This window comes from Tenebrio molitor, chromosome 2 (assembly GCF_963966145.1).
Source record: "Tenebrio molitor chromosome 2, icTenMoli1.1, whole genome shotgun sequence".
Lineage (NCBI taxonomy): Eukaryota > Metazoa > Arthropoda > Insecta > Coleoptera > Tenebrionidae > Tenebrio > Tenebrio molitor.
Genome location: NC_091047.1, coordinates 27,985,479 through 28,007,531, shown reverse-complemented (window position 1 = coordinate 28,007,531; position 22,053 = coordinate 27,985,479). Strand labels below are relative to the sequence as shown.

The 22,053-nt window shown below is 35.2% G+C and overlaps 3 protein-coding genes across 8 annotated transcripts; 2 read left to right on the top strand and 1 right to left on the bottom strand.

The window, feature by feature from the left end:
- The first annotated feature begins 131 nt into the window (after positions 1–131).
- Positions 132–1,617, top strand: PIG-K (Phosphatidylinositol glycan anchor biosynthesis class K). The gene is made up of 6 exons (XM_069039794.1): positions 132–378; positions 427–705; positions 754–962; positions 1,013–1,130; positions 1,181–1,291; positions 1,338–1,617. The coding sequence occupies exons 1-6, from the start codon at positions 322–324 to the stop codon at positions 1,575–1,577; spliced, it is 1,014 nt and encodes a 337-aa protein (XP_068895895.1). The 5' UTR covers positions 132–321; the 3' UTR covers positions 1,578–1,617.
- A 98-nt stretch (positions 1,618–1,715) lies between these two features.
- On the top strand, positions 1,716–6,933 carry Stt3B (catalytic subunit 3B of the oligosaccharyltransferase complex). The gene is made up of 12 exons (XM_069039786.1): positions 1,716–1,970; positions 2,029–2,247; positions 2,300–2,543; positions 3,163–3,361; positions 4,283–4,454; positions 4,512–4,690; positions 4,743–4,948; positions 5,003–5,280; positions 5,335–5,596; positions 6,209–6,447; positions 6,497–6,581; positions 6,635–6,933. The coding sequence occupies exons 1-12, from the start codon at positions 1,801–1,803 to the stop codon at positions 6,713–6,715; spliced, it is 2,334 nt and encodes a 777-aa protein (XP_068895887.1). The 5' UTR covers positions 1,716–1,800; the 3' UTR covers positions 6,716–6,933.
- A 687-nt stretch (positions 6,934–7,620) lies between these two features.
- l(3)L1231 (lethal (3) L1231) lies at positions 7,621–20,491 on the bottom strand. 6 transcript variants are annotated; one of them, XM_069039788.1, is made up of 8 exons: positions 20,243–20,491; positions 20,027–20,196; positions 19,587–19,843; positions 19,366–19,535; positions 18,919–19,317; positions 18,697–18,862; positions 8,601–8,798; positions 7,621–8,561 (listed from the first exon to the last, which is right to left on the bottom strand). In XM_069039788.1, the coding sequence occupies exons 2-8, from the start codon at positions 20,056–20,058 to the stop codon at positions 8,281–8,283; spliced, it is 1,503 nt and encodes a 500-aa protein (XP_068895889.1). In that variant the 5' UTR covers positions 20,059–20,196; positions 20,243–20,491; the 3' UTR covers positions 7,621–8,280. The 6 variants fall into 6 exon arrangements, with proteins under 6 accessions (XP_068895889.1, XP_068895892.1, XP_068895890.1 ...); XM_069039791.1 differs by having other exon boundaries at positions 7,621–8,549; positions 20,027–20,181; XM_069039789.1 differs by having other exon boundaries at positions 20,027–20,143.
- Positions 20,492–22,053: the final 1,562 nt, after the last annotated feature.

Below are 22,053 nucleotides of genomic sequence, written 5' to 3'. Positions count from 1 at the left end.
ACTTGACGTCCTGATTTTCAGCGTTATTCAATTGTTTCCCACCAAGCATTGGGAATTTATTTTCTCTAAAACCGGAAGCTTCCGGTTGCGACTGTTGTGTAACAATCAAAAAACGCGCCAGATTTGAAATTACCCCAACTAATCAGTCATGGGCCAATTTCAGACAATTTTTTACGGAAAGTATCGACTTATACACTGACAGGAAATCATCGAAAAATATTAAATTTCTTATCAATTCGTATTAGAAAGCCACGCCTAATCGATATTTCACTTTCACCTTAACCTAACATTTTCCCCTAGCTAATTTTTCGAACAAGCGAAATGACGCTTTTTTCTCTATCTTTTCTCGCCGTTTTGATCACTTTAAGCCGAGCACAGGTATTGCACCGCTACAAACGTTATTGTTACTCAAACTAGGAATTGCAGCTGGATTTTGAATTTCCCAAAAATGGTCACACAAATAACTGGGCCGTTCTCGTAGATACGAGCCGCTTTTGGTTCAATTATCGTCATGTAGCCAACGTATTGTCGATCTACAGAAGCGTAAAGCGTCTCGGAATACCCGACAGTCAAATAATATTGATGATTGCGGATGACATGGCGTGTAATCCACGAAATCCGCGCCCCGCGACGGTTTTTAATAACGCTAATCAGCACATAAACGTGTACGGGGACGACGTCGAGGTGGACTATCGAGGATATGAAGTAAATCATGTCTAATACGCTTTACAAGAAATTAATTGTATGTGATAGGTCACTGTTGAAAATTTTGTCCGTCTTTTGACTGGGAGGTTGCCACCTGGTACTCCAAGATCTAAGCAGTTACTCACAGACGAGGGCAGCAATGTCTTGATATATCTGACAGGGCATGGAGGTGATGGCTTTTTGAAATTTCAAGATTCTGAGGAAATTACAAGTCAGGAAATGGCAGATGCTCTCGAGCAGATGTGGCAGAAACAAAGGCAATTAAATTCATTACCATCTTTATTGTAAATCATCATTTAATTTTTAGATATCATGAAATTTTCTTCATGATTGATACCTGTCAAGCAGCCTCTATGTATGAAAAATTCTATTCACCCAACATTCTAGCTGTTGGGAGCAGTCTAGTTGGAGAAGATTCACTTTCAGTGTGTATTTATTCCCCAATTTATTATTCATAATGACATTAATATTTTAGCATCACGTGGATCCCGCAATTGGTGTTTATATTATTGACCGCTACACTTACTATGCCCTTGAATTCCTAGAAAACGTCGATTCACATACAAGAAAGACGCTCGGAGAATTTGTAAGTTTTTCAATTTTTTTAGATGGCATAATCATGTTTTTTGCAGTTGAACGTGTGTCCGAAGCGAGTTTGCATTTCTACGGTGGGAGTAAGAAAGGACTTGTTCAGAAGAAATCCACATGACGTTCGTATAACAGACTTCTTTGGGTCAGTTCGCCCAGTCGAAGTCATCTCCAACGTGACATTACTGCCCCTAGCAGGGAACAAAACCAAATACAAAGCCACAGTTCTACCAAAGAAGTACCGATACGTTCCACCTTTAGTCAATTTTAATACTCTAGTTTAGTGTTTGTTGTGTTTTCGTAATAAATAATTCACGGTGTGTATTTTTGAATTTATGAATTTGCCGCCTTAATTAAATGGTTTCCCGGTTGGTGTCAAATTAAAATCCCCTAGAATTTTCGTGACAAATGCCAAGTTGTCAACAAGTCGACCAATAGGAAATGGCCGTCTGATTGCAAAGTAACCTGTGAGACTGTGTATGCGTGTCATGTTTTTGGTTGTCAAAAATGGTTCAAGCCGGTACGAAAAAGTCACAAATCACCAAAATAAATAGTAAAGCAGGAATAAACAGTCTAATAATTTTCGTCGTACTCCTTCTGGCATGGATAGCCGGCTTCTCGTCCCGCCTGTTCGCGGTTATAAGATTTGAAAGTATAATTCACGAATTCGATCCATGGTGAGGAAGTCGACGTAACACGCGTGTTTTCTGAATGACGAGACCTCCCAATTTTCAGGTTTAATTACAGAGCGACCGCATATATGGTAAAACATGGGTTCTATAATTTTTTGAATTGGTTTGATGAGAGGGCATGGTATCCTTTGGGACGCATAGTGGGGGGTACGGTGTACCCTGGGCTCATGATAACTTCCGGAAGCATACACTATTTATTGCATTTACTAAATATAAATGTACATATACGTGACGTTTGTGTGTTTTTGGCACCAATATTCAGGTATTTCAATTGTCGACTAGATAGTGCAGTCTTTAAATTTTTAATGTTGCAGTGGTCTGACGGCCATATCGACGTACTTTCTGACCAAAGAACTGTGGTCAGCCGGTGCTGGCCTTTTTGCAGCATGTTTCATTGCCATTGTGCCTGGTTACATCAGTCGTTCTGTTGCTGGAAGTTATGACAACGAAGGAATTGCCATTTTTGCGCTCCAATTTACGTATTTCCTCTGGATTAAATCTGTCAAGACTGGATCAGTGTTTTGGGCTGTTGCTGCAGCGTTGTCCTACTTCTACATGGTAAAAAACTCCCAACATTTTTTTTTTGTATTTCTACATGCTAAAAATTTCACTAGAGCAAAAAAATTTTTTTTCATCATTACATATACTTTGCCACAGCGATCGTAACTGGAAAAATTTCTAAACTATTTATGAAAAACGGTTGAATTTATTTGTACTTTGAATTTACTTGAGCATGTATTTAATAGTCAACATATTTACAGAAGTGATGTTTATACTGTAGAGTTTATTTATTTTCTTAAGGTATCTGGCAGAACTTTGTTAATTCCATTTTACTTATAAATATTTAAAGGAATTACGTAATAAGGTAGGTGAAGGTTTACACTTTTGAAAGTGCTTATTTTGATTACTTTTTATGAAACAGATAACACTTTTATATTCTCAAGTGCAATTACATAACAGTTTAAACTTTACATAACAGTTGGACACCGCTCTTTGCTCTGAGAATATTCAAAAACGACGTACTAACTTGTTAATATTTTTTCGATATGTTTAAAGTCAGAAGAGTATATCACGTGACATCAAATGTACTGATTTGCACAGTAATCTGTGGCTCCGCCCATGTTCTTCTTTAATCGAACGAATCGAATATGATAAAAATGTTTAAAAATTTATTCAGGTATCTGCATGGGGTGGCTACGTCTTCATCATCAACTTGATTCCCCTCCACGTCTTTGTCTTGTTGCTGATGGGCCGTTTTTCAAACCGACTTTTTACAAGTTATACGACATTCTACATCCTGGGATTAATTTGTTCTATGCAAATTCCGTTTGTGGGTTTCCAACCAATCCGCACTAGCGAACACATGGCCGCCTCAGGTACAGTCAGACGTTATTATAACATTTTATTTTTTATGTAATACTAAACAGTAAATGACTGAAGTTTCGGTATATTATGATATTTTATAGGAGTAATATGAAATATTCAAAAAATTTGAAAGGTCAAATACTTCACATAGTATTTCCTTGGGGTTCGATAATAATTTTATTTTACATTCCCATACTAACAGTTTGGGGTTGTTTTGGCGGCGATACTGTTGCCGAGTTGCCGAATATTGATGCCATTATGATAGAAATAAATAAATAAAAATAGAAAATATAAAATGTTCCCCAGGGCTCTCAAAAAAATCATTTTATAAATCTTGAAATCTAAGAACACCGGATTTTCCGGAGAGTAACAATTTTCAATGTTTTCATTAAGAATTATCTGCCTTCACTAAGTATATTGATGTGATTCTTTCACTCTCCCAATTTTCTACAAATTTCATTTTTTAATTATATCCCATTTTTCAATTAACAAAACAAGTAATGTTTTATAGGAAGAAAACATTAACATTATTACATTTATCTCTTTGCTGCCTCGACCCTGTCTTTTTTGTAGAAAAAGTTAGGAAGGACGTTAACCTTCACAATCTCACTCAGTGTCAGCTTTGCTTATTTTTTAGCGCATGTTTTACTTTGTTCTTTTTTCCAATTTTGTCAACGATATAATAGCCATAAACAAATACTTGATATATCGTTTAAAAAAAAAGTCGAAAGTACGGTTCCCAAGTTTATGTATTTACGTAATTTATCTATTTCCATAATATTTTAAAATATTGGTAGATTATAAAGGTTATTGGACAAAACAGACCAACTTATAAAAGTAATTCGTTGAAAATCACTACGCTTGTTATTTTAAGAATATCTCAAGATAATTTCACCCTTCACTTGTCATAATGTGAAAATTGTCTCTCGCAGGTGTATTTGCTCTACTCTTCGCCGTAGCAACTCTGAAATATTTGCAAACGATGCTGTCCAAATCAGAATTCAAGTCTTTAGTTATATTCGGAGGTCTGATCTCGGCCGGGGTTGTTTTCCTGACTGTTGTTGGTCTAACTTATGCAGGATACATCGCACCCTGGAGTGGACGGTACTAAAAAATAATTTCTCTTAAAAAATCAGTACACACTTCATTGTGACATCGTAGGTTCTACTCTCTGTGGGACACAGGCTACGCAAAAATCCATATTCCCATAATCGCCTCAGTTTCCGAGCACCAGCCCACAACATGGTTCTCCTTCTTCTTTGACTTGCATATATTGGTCGCAACGTTCCCTGCAGGCTTGTGGTACTGCATCAAAAATGTGAACGACGAGAGAGTTTTCGGTAATTCGTAACAACCACTGTCGACTTTTTTTTAAACATATTGTTGCTTCAGTGATACTGTACGCTTTGAGCGCCGTGTACTTCGCCGGAGTGATGGTCCGTCTGATGCTGACCTTGACACCTGTGGTGTGCATTCTGAGCGGCGTAGCGTTCTCCGGTCTCTTGGAGTTGTTCCTGAGAGAAGACGACACCCCACGTAACGAAGACAGTGACGAAGAGGACCAGTCGCCACCGAACAACCGAAGGTTGTACGACAAGGTGAATCTTTGACGTCTTTTATTTTATCGACTCGACTAAATAGAGATCTTGCAGGCGGTCGCCGGACGTGTACCAAAAATGAAACACGAGCAAAGCAAGGAAACCGACGGGATCGGTCCAAATATACGTAGCATCGTCACTGTTGTAATTATGTTGTTACTGATGTTGTTCGCGGTGCACTGCACCTGGGTCACCAGCAACGCCTACTCGAGTCCCAGCATCGTCCTGGCTTCGTACGGAGGCGACGGAACGAGACAGATTTTGGACGATTTCAGAGAGGCTTACTTTTGGTTGTCGCAGAATACGGCCGACGAGGCTAGGGTCATGAGTTGGTAATTTGTCAGAGACCTGGAGGTTTTTTGAGGGTATAAAACGACGGGTTTCAGGTGGGATTATGGGTATCAGATAGCGGGAATGGCGAATCGTACTACTCTAGTGGACAATAATACTTGGAACAACAGCCACATTGCTCTGGTCGGCAAGGCTATGTCCTCCAATGAAACTGCTGCTTACGATATTATGACCGCTCTAGATGTGGATTATGTGCTCGTCATTTTTGGAGGTGTGATCGGGTATTCAGGGGACGACATCAACAAGTTCTTGTGGATGGTGAGGATCGCCGAAGGGGAGCATCCAAAGGATATAAGGGTAGGTCTTTAGCCAAAACGATTTACTTGTAGCCCCCTACGTAGATTTTAGTCTCGAATGTGAGTTGTTAGTAGGTAATGTGTGATAACTGACATTTACATCTGTCAAAGCGACTACGGCGCTCTCTGGTGTTCGATTAACAAGGCTAAAGTCATATACAGATATCTCAAAAAAAGCCATCATTCGATGCTATTTAGTATAAAATTACGTTCTTTACGTTTGTTTATACAATTTTTCATGAAAAATATTCAATAGTAACATCCCGAGTGTCAAGTTGTCAATATTTTTTTTCTAGTGTGCCTGAGGAAATTATGATGTTTGATATGCACGAGAGATATTTTGACAACTATTTCCTTAAAAAAATTAAACCGTACAGAAAACTTATTATGTAATACGAATAGGCATTATTTAATGAATTTTTCTCAGGTTTTTTAATTGTATCTGCTGCCACATTTGAATTGCAGCCAATAACAAGCTCTTTATGCACAAGTGCATGAATATTCGCAGTCAATGGCTGAGCTGAAGTTCAAATTTGGCAGCAATCTGATTGGATTAAATTTGTTGAAGGAAATACGATCAGTACTTGACGTAATTCTGTGAAATTTCTTTTAGGAGAGTGACTATTTTACCGAACATGGCGAATTCAGGGTGGACGCCGAGGGCGCCCCCACCCTTCTGAACTCCCTCATGTACAAACTGAGCTATTACCGTTTCGGAGAGTTGAAATTGGACTACCGTACGCCAGCAGGATTCGACCGTACACGCAACGCAGTTATCGGCAATAAAGATTTCCAACTTACCTACCTGGAAGAGGCGTACACCACCGAGCACTGGCTGGTGCGGATATACAGGTGAATATTGGTGGGTTTTTTCCACGATTTTGTAAAAATTGTTTTGAAGGGTGAAAAAGGTGGATGAGTTCAATCGACCGAGAATTCCCGTGGCAAACAGGGTGGTAAAGTCGCAGAACTTCGTCTCGAAGAAGGTAAAGGACTAGAGACGAAAGGTTTACATAGGTAATGACCGGGTTTTTTGCAGAGCACCAAACGCAAAAAGGGTACAATAAAAAACAAACCAGTAATCGTAAAAGGCAAGAGACTGTCGACGAAACAAGTGTAAGTAGTGTGCAGAAGTTTATCGAAATCAGTTTAATTGTTGTTAGTTATTGTTTATCACGTTTGGGTTGAGCGTAAAATTTTGTTACCGTGTATGGAATATTTTAGTTGATTCGTTCAGGAAAACTGTTTCTTCTGCAGCATATTGAGAGGTCATCTGTTCACTATGTGATAATTGATAATTGTGTAAAAATAAAGGTAATAAATCTTTTTGCACTGTAACCGTTTTGTGTGACTCCGGACGACATTAAACATCACTTCTTAGATTGTTGTATTTTTTTATTAACATTTTTATCCTAAGAATATGTACAACTTGAAATGTTACATGTAAACAACTTAAGAAACTATCTAATCTTCAGTTACACGTACACTTAGTAAATGTTTAACGATGAAGTTACAAATCGGTTTGTTGATATCATGAAATTAATATTTATACTAGACTGTATACAAAAAGGCCATCTTTAAAATACAATTTGAATTCATTCCGTTCATTTAATTTCAATTTCAATATTATTGCAGCGTGTCAACGTGGAAGATTTGCGATACAAAATATAATTAATTTCAAATACGCTTTTTACAAGATCATTTTTATTCACAACATTGTCTACAAAATACTATCTAAAATTATTGTACAAAATCCATAATTACGGCTTCCAATCAAGACATCGAAGTAAACGATCGAAAAACACTTCCTTTTAAGTTTCACGAAATACTATATTTTACATCTTCCAATCACAATATCATTAAAACTAATAAGGGAATTTTAATCAAAATAATAACTATGCAGGTAAACTACATTGTATTTTCTATTTATTGATTACCTAAAATGAAAATACGATACAAATAAACGCGTATAAAAATAATATAAATAGTACCAAATGTATGAAGGACTGTTCGGAAATAAATAAAAATAAATAACATTTTTATTGAACATAAACAAACAGTAGATGCGTTACCATTCGAAACAATGGAATCACATACACTACTATACATTAGGAAAATCCAATTTGACAATTTCAAAGACATTTCAATCGTGTGTGGTAAAAAATTATTTTAAGCCTGCAATTGCACAAGTAATAACTGGTATATTCACAATATCAACAATGCATCAAAGTAGAAAAATATGCTTAAACTAACAACGAACAAGTGATGTTTTCTTCGTTCAACCAATACATCATTGAATTGTGGTTCACTTTGTCAACAATTTAGAACGTCTGCAATTACCGAAATTAGTACGGCTAAAAATCCTATTCAGTCTTGACTATAGATCGAAATGATTAGTAGCTTTATAAATAAATTTGATTGTTTACGATATTTTCCTTTGGATGGGTCCGATAGGGTGGGTAAGGTACATATGAAGCGTTCCATCGAAAACAAAACCAAAGCGCCTACGATATAGAAAAGTGAAAGATCACTGGTCGTTTGTGTCGACGTCGAATTATTTCTGCCATGAGCGATCCTACATGCTACTATTTACAAAATCTGATGGACTTATACCAGTTATTATCCTTAATTATATTACTGTAGATTGTACTGTCAAGGTGAAACTTCATACGCTCGAATTATCTATTAAGAATGAGATTGTGGTTCGACAGGCAAGAGAAAGGACGACGTTTGTGCTACCATACTATCACCGCACGGAGTGTAACCGTTGTGAAACACGTCGGGAATCTGCACCAGAGATTCCGCCAGCGTGTGCTCGTCTAACAACGAATCTAACAGACCCTGGGACTGGCTCAACTTTTCCAACGACTTGACGTCGTTGTCGACAGCAGCCAGAGCTTTTTCCAGCTCCTCCGCTTCCTCCCGTGACGGCTCGTATTCGCCGTTTCGATTCACTGGAAACACTCCTATCATTACACTTTTAGAGATTCTAATTATCCGTTTACCAGTAAAGAAGTCGCTGAATTCGTCCACTTGTATCGTGCTAAGTACGGTGTTGATGTCGGTTTCTTCCAGCAGGTGTGAGGCTTGCGTTTCCAACACCTGTTCCAGTGTATCAGATTCGTTCAGTCCCAGCACGTGGTCGACCATGTGCATGTCTTCTTCCAGCTCGGGGGAGTCCTCGTGCACGATTTCGCCGACATCTGTAACGATTCAAATAATTGTGTTTTCACGTGTTCTTTACAAATTGCAACGCCGCCTCCAAAATAATATTAAAAGTATACAAGGTGCCCCAAAATTGGTGGAACAGCTTAACAGTACTTTGTTAAGTACGTAGTTATAAAATATCAAGTAAAAATGTTAAACAAAAATCTATCTTCTTTTTTGTAGAAGATATGGACTTTTTATTACACTAAGGCCCGGTTTATTCACCTTCAAGTAACTTTATTTGAACGGCCTAAATGTGGCAACATTTAAAAACATTCGATTTATCCCAATGATCTACAAATATTTCTCTTTTTTTTTCTATCCATGAAAATAAGAAAGGACATCAAAGCTAGATATTATCGTAATCTGAATAATAGCGTCAATAAAAATAGATCTGTCAACACAATTTAATGAAAAATGAACCCAAAAATTACAGTAAACATTAAAAATTTTGCCCATGCTGTTGTCCGCAGACAACTGCTCCTCTAATACATAATTACAGGCTGTCCCAAAAATGGCGTACTAACGGTGCACTACGGTGTAGAAGAGACTACCGTAAACGTCAGAAAAATGTTTCAAAAATTCTATTGGACTTAATTGCTGAATTGGCGGTCCTTGAAAGTGGCACTTGACAGGAAAATTATTTTGAAATATATGTATTAAATTGTCATGACAGCTACCTCTAGTCGTACATATTATCACAAAATACAAGATTACTCACTACCAATATCTAGTCCTGCACAATAGTGCATTTAGAAGCTTTGGAAATTGAAAAAAATATTTTAAATCCACTACGGTAACATTGCAATGTAATTATGTACGATTACATCTTTGTTTACATTGTATTACCGTTAATAATAAAAATAATAATTTATTTTTTTGTCTGAAAATTTTTTTCCATATTTTTTTCGTGTACATTTAAACATCCTGGATACGGTAGTAAGTAGTTAGTACGCCATTTTTGGGAGAGCCTGTATATTTGGGTAATCGTCCACTTTAGCTACTTCTAGAACTTTCGCGTTTTTTCTGGCTAGACAGCCCCAGGGCGTCCTCCTAGATCGTTTCCCACCATTCAAACCTTATGCAAATGCCTTTTTTTTTCTCTTGTTGTGTTTCAAGGTCGCGTCAATCTCTCAGTATAACTAAAGGGCAAGGAAAATTCATTTGCACAAGGTTTGAGTGGTGGACAACGATGTAGGAGGACGCCCTGAGGCTGTCTAGCCAGAAAAAACTGGAAAATTCCAGAAGTAGCTAAAGTGAACAATGACCTATATTTGTTTGTACTCTTTGGAGCATTTCCACATCTACAGAACGAGCTGCTTCAAAAATTCTTTGTATTAGATCCTCTTGATTTAGCTTTAATGTGACTCCGCAAGAAAAAGTTCCAAGGAGTAAGGTTAGGAGGGGATCTAGGCGGCCATCGAAACGGTCCTCTATCTACTTATCTACGTTTCATCAAAATTTTCATTCTGCCAGCACCTCACTGTACTGTATGATGTAGTCTTAGGACAAAATAGTACCCGACAAGTCGACCAGTACAACTTTGCGTAATCCCTCGCTCACACATAAACATGATTCAGCTTGTTCGCCTGTTATTTAAAGCGAACCAGCTGAATCGTGTTTATACATATGTGAGCGGGGTATTGCGCAAAGTTGTACTGGTCGACTGTCGGGGACTATTTTGTCCGAAGACTAATGATGAGCTGGTATCACCATCCATTTAAAGCCACATACAGGGTATTTCACCAGTGATAATGAGCTCGATGGAATTAAAAATGCAACCCAAAATACATTTTCAAAAAAAGCGGGATATTTTAATTTCAGTACCCAGGTTTTTTCGGAAATGTAGTGTGGGTTGCATTTTCAATTCCGTCGGGCTCATTATCACTCGTGAAATATCCTGTATTATTAATTACCGCCCATGGAAGTACTATTAACAGGAGGGAGCACTATTTGAAAAAAGCGGATGTGCCGCGTAAATGCGCACTGCTATAAAGTGGTACTAAATGCAGAACGCAACATGTGCCTTTCCAGTGGCGTTTTTCACTCACTTTGCAATCCTGCCGAATTACAAAAAGTTCAACAATAACAAACAAATAATAACAACAAAGACAATAAAACAACACCCAAAGATGGAGAAAATTCACGCCGGAACCACTCACACGTAAAGCCGAAACTAAAATGGCTGAAATGCCTAAATTCCCCAATTAGCCCCTGTTGACACGCCACTGGAAAGATCCCAACAGAGGGCCAACAGTGCCACTAACGTTGGCGCATAGTTTGAAAAGAGTCTAAAGTGGTACTAGAGAGTGGCCGACTGATACTGATAGCGCATCTAAAGCATTGATGGTATTGGGAATGCTTCGTCCTGACAATGCTAGGTTCATATTACCGCCAAAGGAAGTTATGATGACAATATTTTTGATTAACGTCCATGCTCATTTCTAACAAATCAGCGGAAATTTGAGCAGGGCCGGTTTCAAAAAAATTAACTTATTGTATCTTCATTGCCGTACACATTTTACTAAGGTGATTTTGGCTAAAACTCTTCAGAACAACGCATACTATCACATGCTAAAAGGAACGCCTCAATTTCGAAAACACCCTGTAGATATAAATCTTGTAATGAACATATTTTTTTTCTTCAATCACATTGTCAGTTAATATTTGACAGTTGTCTGTAAGCAATTGTTGTCAACGAGTATTTGATTAATTAATAGAAATGGTTCATAGGTGAATACAGGGGTCATGTTGCCATATGTTATCTGAAGTAAAACCGACATAAAACCACTTCTTGGAAATGTTGGAAATAATGAAGTAAATAATTAGAATACGCCATAATATGTTAACGGAAACAAAAGCAAACACCAGGTCACCTGATCACATTTTTTTTTTGAACACACGTTAGTGCTTTGATACCAATTTGACAACCAGAAAATTACAGCAACTGACTGTAAAATCAGAAAAACTTTCCTTGGTCCGTTATCACTACGGTTTATCACAGAATGACAATTTATGCCGATTACTATTACATTTCTGGACTTTCCTGAATTATACCCCACTGAATAGGCGTGGGCTGGTATCGTGGGATTTTGCAACAATGATTAAGTTCTCGTAATTCTAGATTAGTTTAAAACAGGATTATGTTTGTAATAACTTTGTACACCTAAACACGGACCATTACGTTTAACCCAAGCCTGCAAAGTTTAAACCAGATTCAAATTTATGTTACGGACCCGCCACTATTAATATAAATTTTCTCAAGATAAACATAATTTTTTATCGATTCACTATCAATAAAACGAAGTGAATACGAATAAATTTATAAATAACCCAATGTTTTACTGCACAGTTTAAACGCATTACTATCAGTATCATTAATCTGACGCTTACGATTTGAAAACTTTGATAAAGAATAAAAAACAAGGAATGGTCCACTGTTCATTGAGACACTATGTCACAGACTCTTCCAGGATGAAAACAGCTAAAGATGAATATTCTGCTCCGTTAGCTTCGGTCTTTGTCTTTATGTATTACGCCAATGATAAAAAGGTGGAAAAATGGTACCGGCGAATTTTTACCTTTACCAAAAATTGAGAGGTTGAGAACTAAAAAGGTTTGTATTGGTCGATACCGAAAATGTTTTACACTGCTTGCCTACGAACGGCAAATGAAATTTTCTTGTGAATACTCAATGTACAGTTGGTTGCAAAAAAAAAATGAATAAAATGAGCACATTTTTACAATTTTTTCAATTTTTTTTTAGTGTGAAAACTTCTTACGTGAGATAGGTTAGAATTATGGTCAAAATTTAATGACATTTTTAAAAATTATTTGACAGGTATTGTCAAGTAGACAAATGGACAAAACCAAATTTACTGTCGCGAGCAAAAAATTCTGGTCGTCAATGTCACTTCAAAATTTGGTTCATTGTCCCAGATTAAAAAAAATCCCTGTCTGATTATGCCCATGTCAACAAAGTATCAAAAAAAAAGACAATTACTGTCATACAATAGGTTATGATATTTACGACCGTTTTACAGTGAGTATTTTTATTTTCCATTGCGTCAAAGTATAATTTTGACGACCAGTTTTTTTTTTGCTCGCGACAGTACATCAGGAAAATTTTCATTTCTCGTTTTTTTTGCAACCAACTGTAATCAAGAAGAACTATTTGAGTTGGAAATACAATACAATACTGCAACCGTTTATGTTTTGTTGGCTTATTTAACAGATAATTCTTTAATTTAATTTGAAATGTCAAATGTTACGTGTCAATGATGCGGTTGTCAGTGTCAAGCGATCAACAACAGCGAACCGGAAGTTACTCCAGTTGTACCATTTCAAAATTAAATTCAGTATTACCAACTCAAACAGTCCTTCTTGATCTGTAATCAGAATCACCTTGTACTTAACCTTGTGAAGACGATGTACAATCATTTTTCATCGTATCGAACCCATAATGAGACTTTTGTGGACAGGTAGGTATCATCAGGAACTGATATGTGATGGACTAAAGAGTAAAACACCACCAAGAAAATTAAAGGTTGAGATCTTGTAACCTTAGAGAAATAATACTTTAGAAATAAATTAAAATATTTAGATACTCCAGTAATGTGCCAGTTAATAAAATTCAATTTACGAACTACAAAGTGTTGTGTGGGAAGTAAGTCGGAAATTAACCGGTATTCAACTTGCACTTGGTCATTACGGTATTGCTATATCAAGTAATAACGAGCAGATAAATAATTATGTGAAACAATGACACCCTCAAACTCCAGCCCTACCGCCATGCTTTTTATGTTACTCAAATAATATTCATTGTTACTGTCAAACTGTCTAGGAGGTTAAGGAAAATGAGACAGGCCCCTAACAGATGTTCGTTAACTAAAATGTGTCTTATGCATACATAACCTTTATTAAAAAAGCCATGTTTACACAACTCAAATTTTTAATTTTTGGATCTGTTGTTCTATTATCTGTGTACGAGTTTTTTTTTGGTCAGCGATAGTACAGAAGAATGCAAAAAAAGTAGACAAAAATTTATTATTTTATTTTATAAATATGGCTTTTCTAATACCGACAACTTCTCACTATTTTTGCATTCGGCTAGGCAATCAAGAATATTATACAGTCATAGTCAGCTGCCAACCAAAATGGAAAAACTGGAAGAATGGACCAAGCAGCCCAAAACTTCTTGTCTACTTTTTTTTTGCATTCGACTGTACATTACTCCACGCCTCCTCGGAAGAAGGTGGAGGATTGTCAAAATCCGCTTCTTGTTTTATTTTTGTTTACGAAAGCGTACGGAAAATATTCACTTATCACAATGAGTTATTGCGTTTACCTGAAAGAAATTTCGAACTTGATGTACAGTGGGTCCTCTATTTACAAATTTATATTTTGGTCAAACGGGTCAAACAAACCGAGAGACGCAGGTACCTTGAATTAGTCACAGACGCTCAGTAGGGGGTAGAGGATTACGATCCTGTCCTGTTCCGTACCTAAATACGGAGATAAAATTTTGTGTAGGAAAGACAAGTCCTACAATGCCAAATCTGAATTGGCTGCACTGCAAACTGTTGTTTCATTCCATTTTATTATTTATTAGCTGACCCGACAGACGTTGTCTTGTCCAATCCAAATTTCAGTAAATTAATTTGTGTTTGAAATAACAATGAATCTCAAGGTTTTATTTACATTTCGATTGCAAGATCGATGTTCAAGTGAACAATCCGATAGCGAAATAAATTGGTATAGAAATAAAATAATTACATTTGTTGGACACATCGCGAAACAACAGAAAAGTAAAAACGGATGTAATTTTAATTTAGGCTGGAATGCGTTTTTCCAGATTTTTCTCCAAATTTTCCAAAAACATTTTTTCAATTGAGTTATTTCCATCCCGGGAACAAACCGAACAAAAAAAAAATCAATTAAACATGTCGACAGTTATGATCGAGAGTGCATACAAAAATTATAATTTTTGAAGTTTGCCCTAATTTTCCGACTTTCCTTTGTAATTCTCCCGATTTTTTTTTTAACAAAAGGAACATTAAATTTAAAAAAATTAAAAATATTGAGCTAAGAATTTGTTTTAGTATTTTTTTGTAGGTACATAATATACCTACAATTTGATCGTATAGGACATTTTTCTGACTTTGAAGGTCCGACTAATAAAACTATAATATTCACCAAATACAGGGTGCAGCATTGTGTAGTTGTATTTTCCCAAAGTATTACGATTAAATCTGCATTTACTCCCTGCAGATCAGAGAATGAATATTAGTTCGGAGTTTCTACCTGATTTGTCAAGAATTATGAATGAGACAAAAATTACCCTTATGGTAAAATATTTTTAAGGTAAAATTACAATGAAACGGTTGGTTTCATCTTGTGTCCCTTCGGTGAATAATTGAATATTATCGGTTTATTAGTCAAAAAAATTTGCTATAGATAAAGTATAGGATTATATTATGTACTCGCAAGTAACGATTTTTATTCTTTACTTATTCTGTACTTGCTCATGTAATAGTAATGGTATACTATTATTTCATACTAGAAGTCTGTTCTGTATCATAATGTTATTGCAAAAATAAAAAATCATATGTATTTTGTGAAAATCGCATCATCTTTTTTCCTGTGGTAACGGCCGTTGCTATTGTTTAGCAACCAATTGCGTGACAAATATTGACCAATCAAAACGAGAAAACAAAAAATAACCCGATAAAATTTCTCTAAAATGCACATGGGCAATAATCTGATAAAAAATGCCGGTACCTGATTTTTTTTTTATTTAATTATTTTGAATAAAAAGGATTGGAAATAATGCGTTTGTTTTCATCCTATTCAGGAAATAATCAGCCGTATACCCCTCGTGCAAAATTTTAATATCGGCAATTTTTTTGCTAATGAACTCAAACATCCATAAATTATTCGGTCAGAAGACCAATTATTATTAGCAAAAAAATTTCCGATAAAAAATTTTGCACTTGAGATATAATATGTGATTATTTCATTCATCATCATTTTCGACCAATCGTAAGGCTTTTTTTTTTTTAATTACAGCGATAATTTTTCGATAATTTTTTATTGTCTTTCAAATGTTTTATTTTTTATTTTTAAGACAACGGCGAATACTAGTGTCACTTTTGCACTTTTCAATGTCAGATTTGATTTGTATAAATAAAACAGTCTCTGATACTGTTATAACTAATCTACCGGACTCAAATGGATAATGTAATCGAACATCTACCGGACAGTATAAAATAAAATATTTTAAACCGTGAATTTTGACATGAAATAAAGGAAAAAATTGTGCTTATTTCATGGTGTATTATTACTGAAAATTATTATTGCACGTATAAAAAAAGGATAGAGATTTGCATAATATTAAAATGGGTGATATGCCGATGTAATTTGTTCCCTTGTATAGTCCCCTTTCTGTAATAGCTCAGGTAGCATGTAGGGTTGGTTGTCTACAACGTGAAATTTTAACGTTGAGAAATGACTTCATTTTTTTCGTTTTTTTCAACTAATATTCAAGTAGGAAACACCACTTTTCGTCTGCGTCACATTCATAACAAGATCTAATGAATGACGTGAGATATTTTCGATATCTCTTTTCATTTTGCCTACACAGCTTCCAAGCAGAGCATTTTATTTGTGGTTTTTCAACAAATTCGTCAAAACAAAATTATATTTTTCTCTTCATAGTTCACTAATAGAAATGTTCATAATTTATGTAGTAAAAAGAGAAAACGTTCATCTCGTACTGTTTTCTCAAAAAACGTGATCGAAAATCCACTTTTTCGACCGTTTCAAACTCAGGTAAACGCGAGCCTTAATGTATCGGTTTTGATGGTCTGACACAAACATTGAAACCTCGTGTGCCCATAAAATAACAATGTAATAAGAAAGGGACACAGCACTGAGGCCGTAGTTCTTTATATGACGGTCCAAATACGAATCTAAAATTAGCAAATTCAATTTCAAATTTGGACTCCGTCTTTCGTTATTCTGTTAATTTTTAGTTTATCCACTGGACATTTCTCGGAAGTCATAACTACTAGAGAAGTGATACAGGGTGATTCTGAAATAAATTGTAAAAAAAAATTTGCAGTATCCTTGACACAAAAGGATAGAAATTACCCCATATCCTTGTATTTTCGACGCCTATGAATAGGGAAAATTTTTCACTTCATTAGCAACCATTGTTACATCAACTCCACAATAAAGTTTTAAGTGCAAGCACACTGCTTTGTAAATGTTTCTATGGAAATGATGGAAAGGAATAATGTCACGTTTGTGACTGAGGGACACCTTTTACATTTGATTTTTGTTGCTAAACTACCAGGATAATCAATGAACCACCTTTAACTCGGTAGCATACAGTTGGTTGCAAAAAAAAAAACGGGAACTGTCAGAATAAAATTGACACATTTTCACATTTTTTCCATAGTGTGAAACCTTCTTACGACAGATAGGTTAGAATAAAATTCAATGACATTTTAAAATTTATCTGATAGGTATTGTCAATTCATTGACAAATGGACAAAACCAAATTTACATTAGGAAAATTTTCGTTTCCCGTTTTTTTTTTGCAACCAACTGTACTAGCAATTTTGACCAAATTTTCAATCATTTGTAGGTAGGTATCTCGAAAACGAAAAAACTTTAATATGAATTTTTTTTTGTCTGATTTCTTATCATCACCAATTACCGTTTTTTTTTTCAAACTTATTTCAGAATCAGTTTGTATAATACTTAGTTCAAATTACATATTTATGTCTACTACACAAACTATAAAATAATCAAACTTCTACTCGAATATCAGATTCTGTATATCGCTTTCATAAAATAAATTTCAAAGGAAAAGTAAATATATCAAGGCTGAAGCTTAAAACGTTAAGATTAGGAAAAAACCAATTGAGATTGTGTCTTGATCTATTTTTTTTTGCTTTTTCGGTATTCTAAACAACACTTGCTCCGTCTCCGTTATTTGGAAAATTATGTGTTTTGGATTGTCGTCACTTCCGAGTAAATCAAAAAATCTACCAAGAATTGTTACACTGGGGGCCGATTGCACCAACGCTAGTTAAAGTTAACTGTAGGTTAAAATGCTTCGATACTTTGGTCACCTATTGTTATAACAATGTTTTCGTATATTTTAAACTGTAGTTAACTTTAACACACGTTGGTGCAACCGGCCCTATATGTTCCTTATCTCAAATGTCAGTTCAATTGTCAAAAGCGTGGCTTACCGCGACACGTAAATAAAAAAAAATCTGAGGCAAAAAATTAGTTCACCGTTTCGCCTTTGGCGCTGTATCGAATTTCTAGTCTCAAAATGAGGAGACTCTTGTGCATCGGTTAGTGCTCTTAAACCTCTCACATCTTCGAAAACTTCTCGGTTTTGTATACATGCTTCTACTCTTAAGAGTGGTTAAATAAATAACAGATGTTTTAATCTCAAATCTGTCAAATTACGAGAAAAATGCGCGAAAAATTCAAATTTTATTTCAATCAAATCTTTTTGAAAATGAAAATTTCTAGGATTTGAGTAAATCGCATAATTATTCCCCTTCAAAATTTTACTTATCACGGGATTTCATAAAAAAAGTATACTCTTGTCCTTCTATTGTTGCTCAGTCATACAGATTGTTATACTGGGTGCGGCTTGGAAACGTATTATCACACTTTATTGCTATTCTTAAAACAACACCGCTTTCAAATCCTTTTCTTTTGTTTGAATGTGAAATAATCACAAACAGTTAGATCTTTACTCTCATTACGACGTAATTATCACACCAATGATAAAATATCTCATATTGCATTTATCTTTTTCTACTTGATCACCCACAAATCGTAAATATATCCAATTTCCGCACTTACCGGTCGTGAGAGGGATATTTATTATTGCACTTGGTGTCGTTGTTTCTGGTGTTTTTATGGGTTTCTTTTTCTTCTTATTGCGTTTCTGTGGCCTGATCATGGCGGATGGTTTGACTTTCTTCCGTAACTTCTTTGGTTTAGCTTCTTGGTATAATTTGTAGTTATCCTGCAAACAATCGACGTACAATAATGTACAAACAATAACACCGCCGCCCTATTTACCCTCTTTCGGGCATGCTCCGGACATAGTGGTAGTTCATGTGTTATATCAAAAACAGGTACTGAACACTGAGTGTTGTCAGCAAACTTGGCCGTACAATAACCAAACAACACTTGATCTGTATTTAACATAATGTGTAACGTACAATGCCTCGTGCAAGGCAAAGCTGGTTGAAAACAGTTCTCCATTTGACAAACTGTTGGAGCAACAAGTCCTTCATAACTAGGTTGGTTCGCGCCTTTACATTTCGCTTTCGCGACATCACTACTTCTCAACGACACTTCCGCTGGTTTGTTGGGTTTGCCAACGTTACTCCTCACTATCTGCTGCAGGTGTCTCATAAACTCGTGTCTTGTGATTTCTATTCTCTCTTCCCTGGATCTATCTTCCACTTTTAATTTCTGCAAAAACAAGTTTAGAAGGTTGTGTTAAGTTGAAACCAGAATAACTACTTCGAGACTTGCACTGAACCAATAGTGCTGGTAATGGTTGTAGAAGTCATCAATGTTATCTATCCGCTGAAGGGTTTCATGATGGGTTGCTCTTATACTTCCCCATTTTAAACGTGGTTTTACAGTAGAAGGTGATTTGTGCGTTTTTACATTTTCTTCACTTAAACCTGAAAAGTCACATTTTGATAATCTTTACCAACTGTATTTTTATAACAAACCTATAATACTGGGACTGATTTTACTTTCTCCATCTTGTTCATCAAACTCAAGTTTCACCTTTGTATCAAGATCATTGTTACAATGAACTGGTGAATTGGAAAAACCCATCGAGTTTTTGATAAATGTTGGTTCCAAATTTTTATCGACATTATTGTATGTGTCTTTAGTCCCTAACGATTTTACTACCTTAGAATAATTTATTTGTCCTAGAGTTCTAGTTTTAACTATGGATGATGGTGGAACTAATCCGTTACACCTAAAACAACACGAAACACTTGAAACTTCCACAACTACACTAGATTAGTTGAGTTATGTCATTTTAGTAAAACTGAATGGAAATGCTGGGCCACAACGATGTGGAATATTCCACTAATCAGTGAGCACATGTGAATAATTAATCGGTTGGTATAATTGTTTTAGTTAGTGAATTGTGGTGTACCTTTGATTTCCTTTAATCCCTGAATTGAACATCTTACGGTTTTTAAGTGAAATAACAACTAGTTATATACATTTTACTACCATTGTAGATTACATCAATGTTTTGCCATTAAACTTCCTGTTGTTATCATGAACGAAATTGAAATGACAACCAATCTAGAAAATAAGCATCTGTTATTGTTATTTATTATTGATATCAAGAGTTAATTCAATTTACCACAACATAATCAGCTTATTTAGTAAGAGTTTACTTGACAGGTCATATAAGGTTATGACTCCAAAAAATATAACATAAATGCACATAAAAAGCACTCAGTAAATTAACATATACGAAATAAAAAAATATTCATCGGTTTCTTACGAAATAAAAAATTAACTAGAGAGGATTGTTCTAAAAATTGTAATAAACTTTAATATGTTTTGTTTGACAAATGACAAAAACTATAAAAACCAGAACTGCCAACTTAAGTCGTTGCAGCCACGAAAATCCCTACATGCAGCTTAATTTGTCACAATAATAACTAAAAAACTCCATTATTCGCCAAAAATGCACTAATATTTTTAGTTTTATTATTTCAAATAGATTGAATTGTGTAAATTAAGAATTTGTTTAAGTGGTATGGAGGTAGGTCAAAGTCCCGCTCAAAACGTTTCGTATTTTTCTCGGAAGATGTCAGCGATCAAGGTAAACATTTTAAGTTTTTAAATTTTTTGGAGGCAGGAATAAATACGGGGGTTGCCTCAAAAGTAAAACGATTTTGTAGCAATTTTTTTGTTTAATGAAACACATTACGTTTTACAATTCCTGACATCTTAGAAATTCTAATTCTAAATTCATAAATCCAATGTATAATTAGACAAGGTGGCCCAATCGAAATGACATACTTATGACATTTATTTCAATTTAGTATTTTTTGATTGGCTTCAAAAATTTTATTCTACGTAGTTTGAAAACTCTTGTTGAAAAATGCGAATTAGATTTTATTCAATTTAATTTCATACATTAGGTGTGCTGTGACTCATGTTAAGGAGGTTCCATGTATAAGGTATAGTTGCGGAATTAAAATTTCGGGCACTATTTTTCTGTCACTTCAACAAAATCTTTGTAAAGCACCTTCTACTGTCATCATGACTGACATTCAAAAATTAAACTTTTCTGTGTCAGTTACCCAATCAATTTTGAATTTTGAGATTTCAGTTAGTTGCACTGAGTGTAATTAAATTATCGCTTTGATATGTTGCCTACCCATTATTATGCCCCAAATGACAATTTTTGAACGCCAAAAAGACAAAAACATGACAAGAGTAGAAAATAAGGTTACTAAGGTAAAGGTTGTTTTAGAGTTTATATCATGACATTGACAATACTGCCCGAAATTTTAATTCCGCAACTGTACCTATTTAAATGGAGACACAGCCTTTTTGTGAGACGAATCATTTATGAAAGCCTTGTATAATAAGAATTCAATTCATTTCACCCAATTGTACAAAGCACGTTTTTCGCTGTAGGTAAACCATTCGGTATATTTCTGTATTAAACTCTACATTAATTTAACAAAAACAATAGATATTTTCGCATTGTAACCCCAACAATGTGAAACCTATTCTCCGAAGAACAGTGCGTGCCATATTAAAAAAAAAAAGAAGTCAGTGGGGGAGGAAATGTAATAAAAAGTATTAATCACCTAATGAAATTGGTCGGCATTATCGTTGATTAATTAATTGAAAAATTAGAAGACGACCTTGCACACTGTCAAATATCGATCCCTGGCGAGAAAGTAAAAATGTCCCCTAAAATAGAGGTAAGTAATTTATGTAATAAATCGAGGTTTTTGGTTTATGAATATTTTATTAAATACTCCTTCAACGAATCTTTAAGCCCATTAGCGATGACTGACTAGCTTTTACTATCTATTAGTTATCAACAGTGTTACCTGCGTTATAAAATATGAACGACTTTTTCATTTTTAGTTATTAAGTATGCGATGTGAACGTTATATTTTCGTAATGCTCAAAACTTCGTAAAGT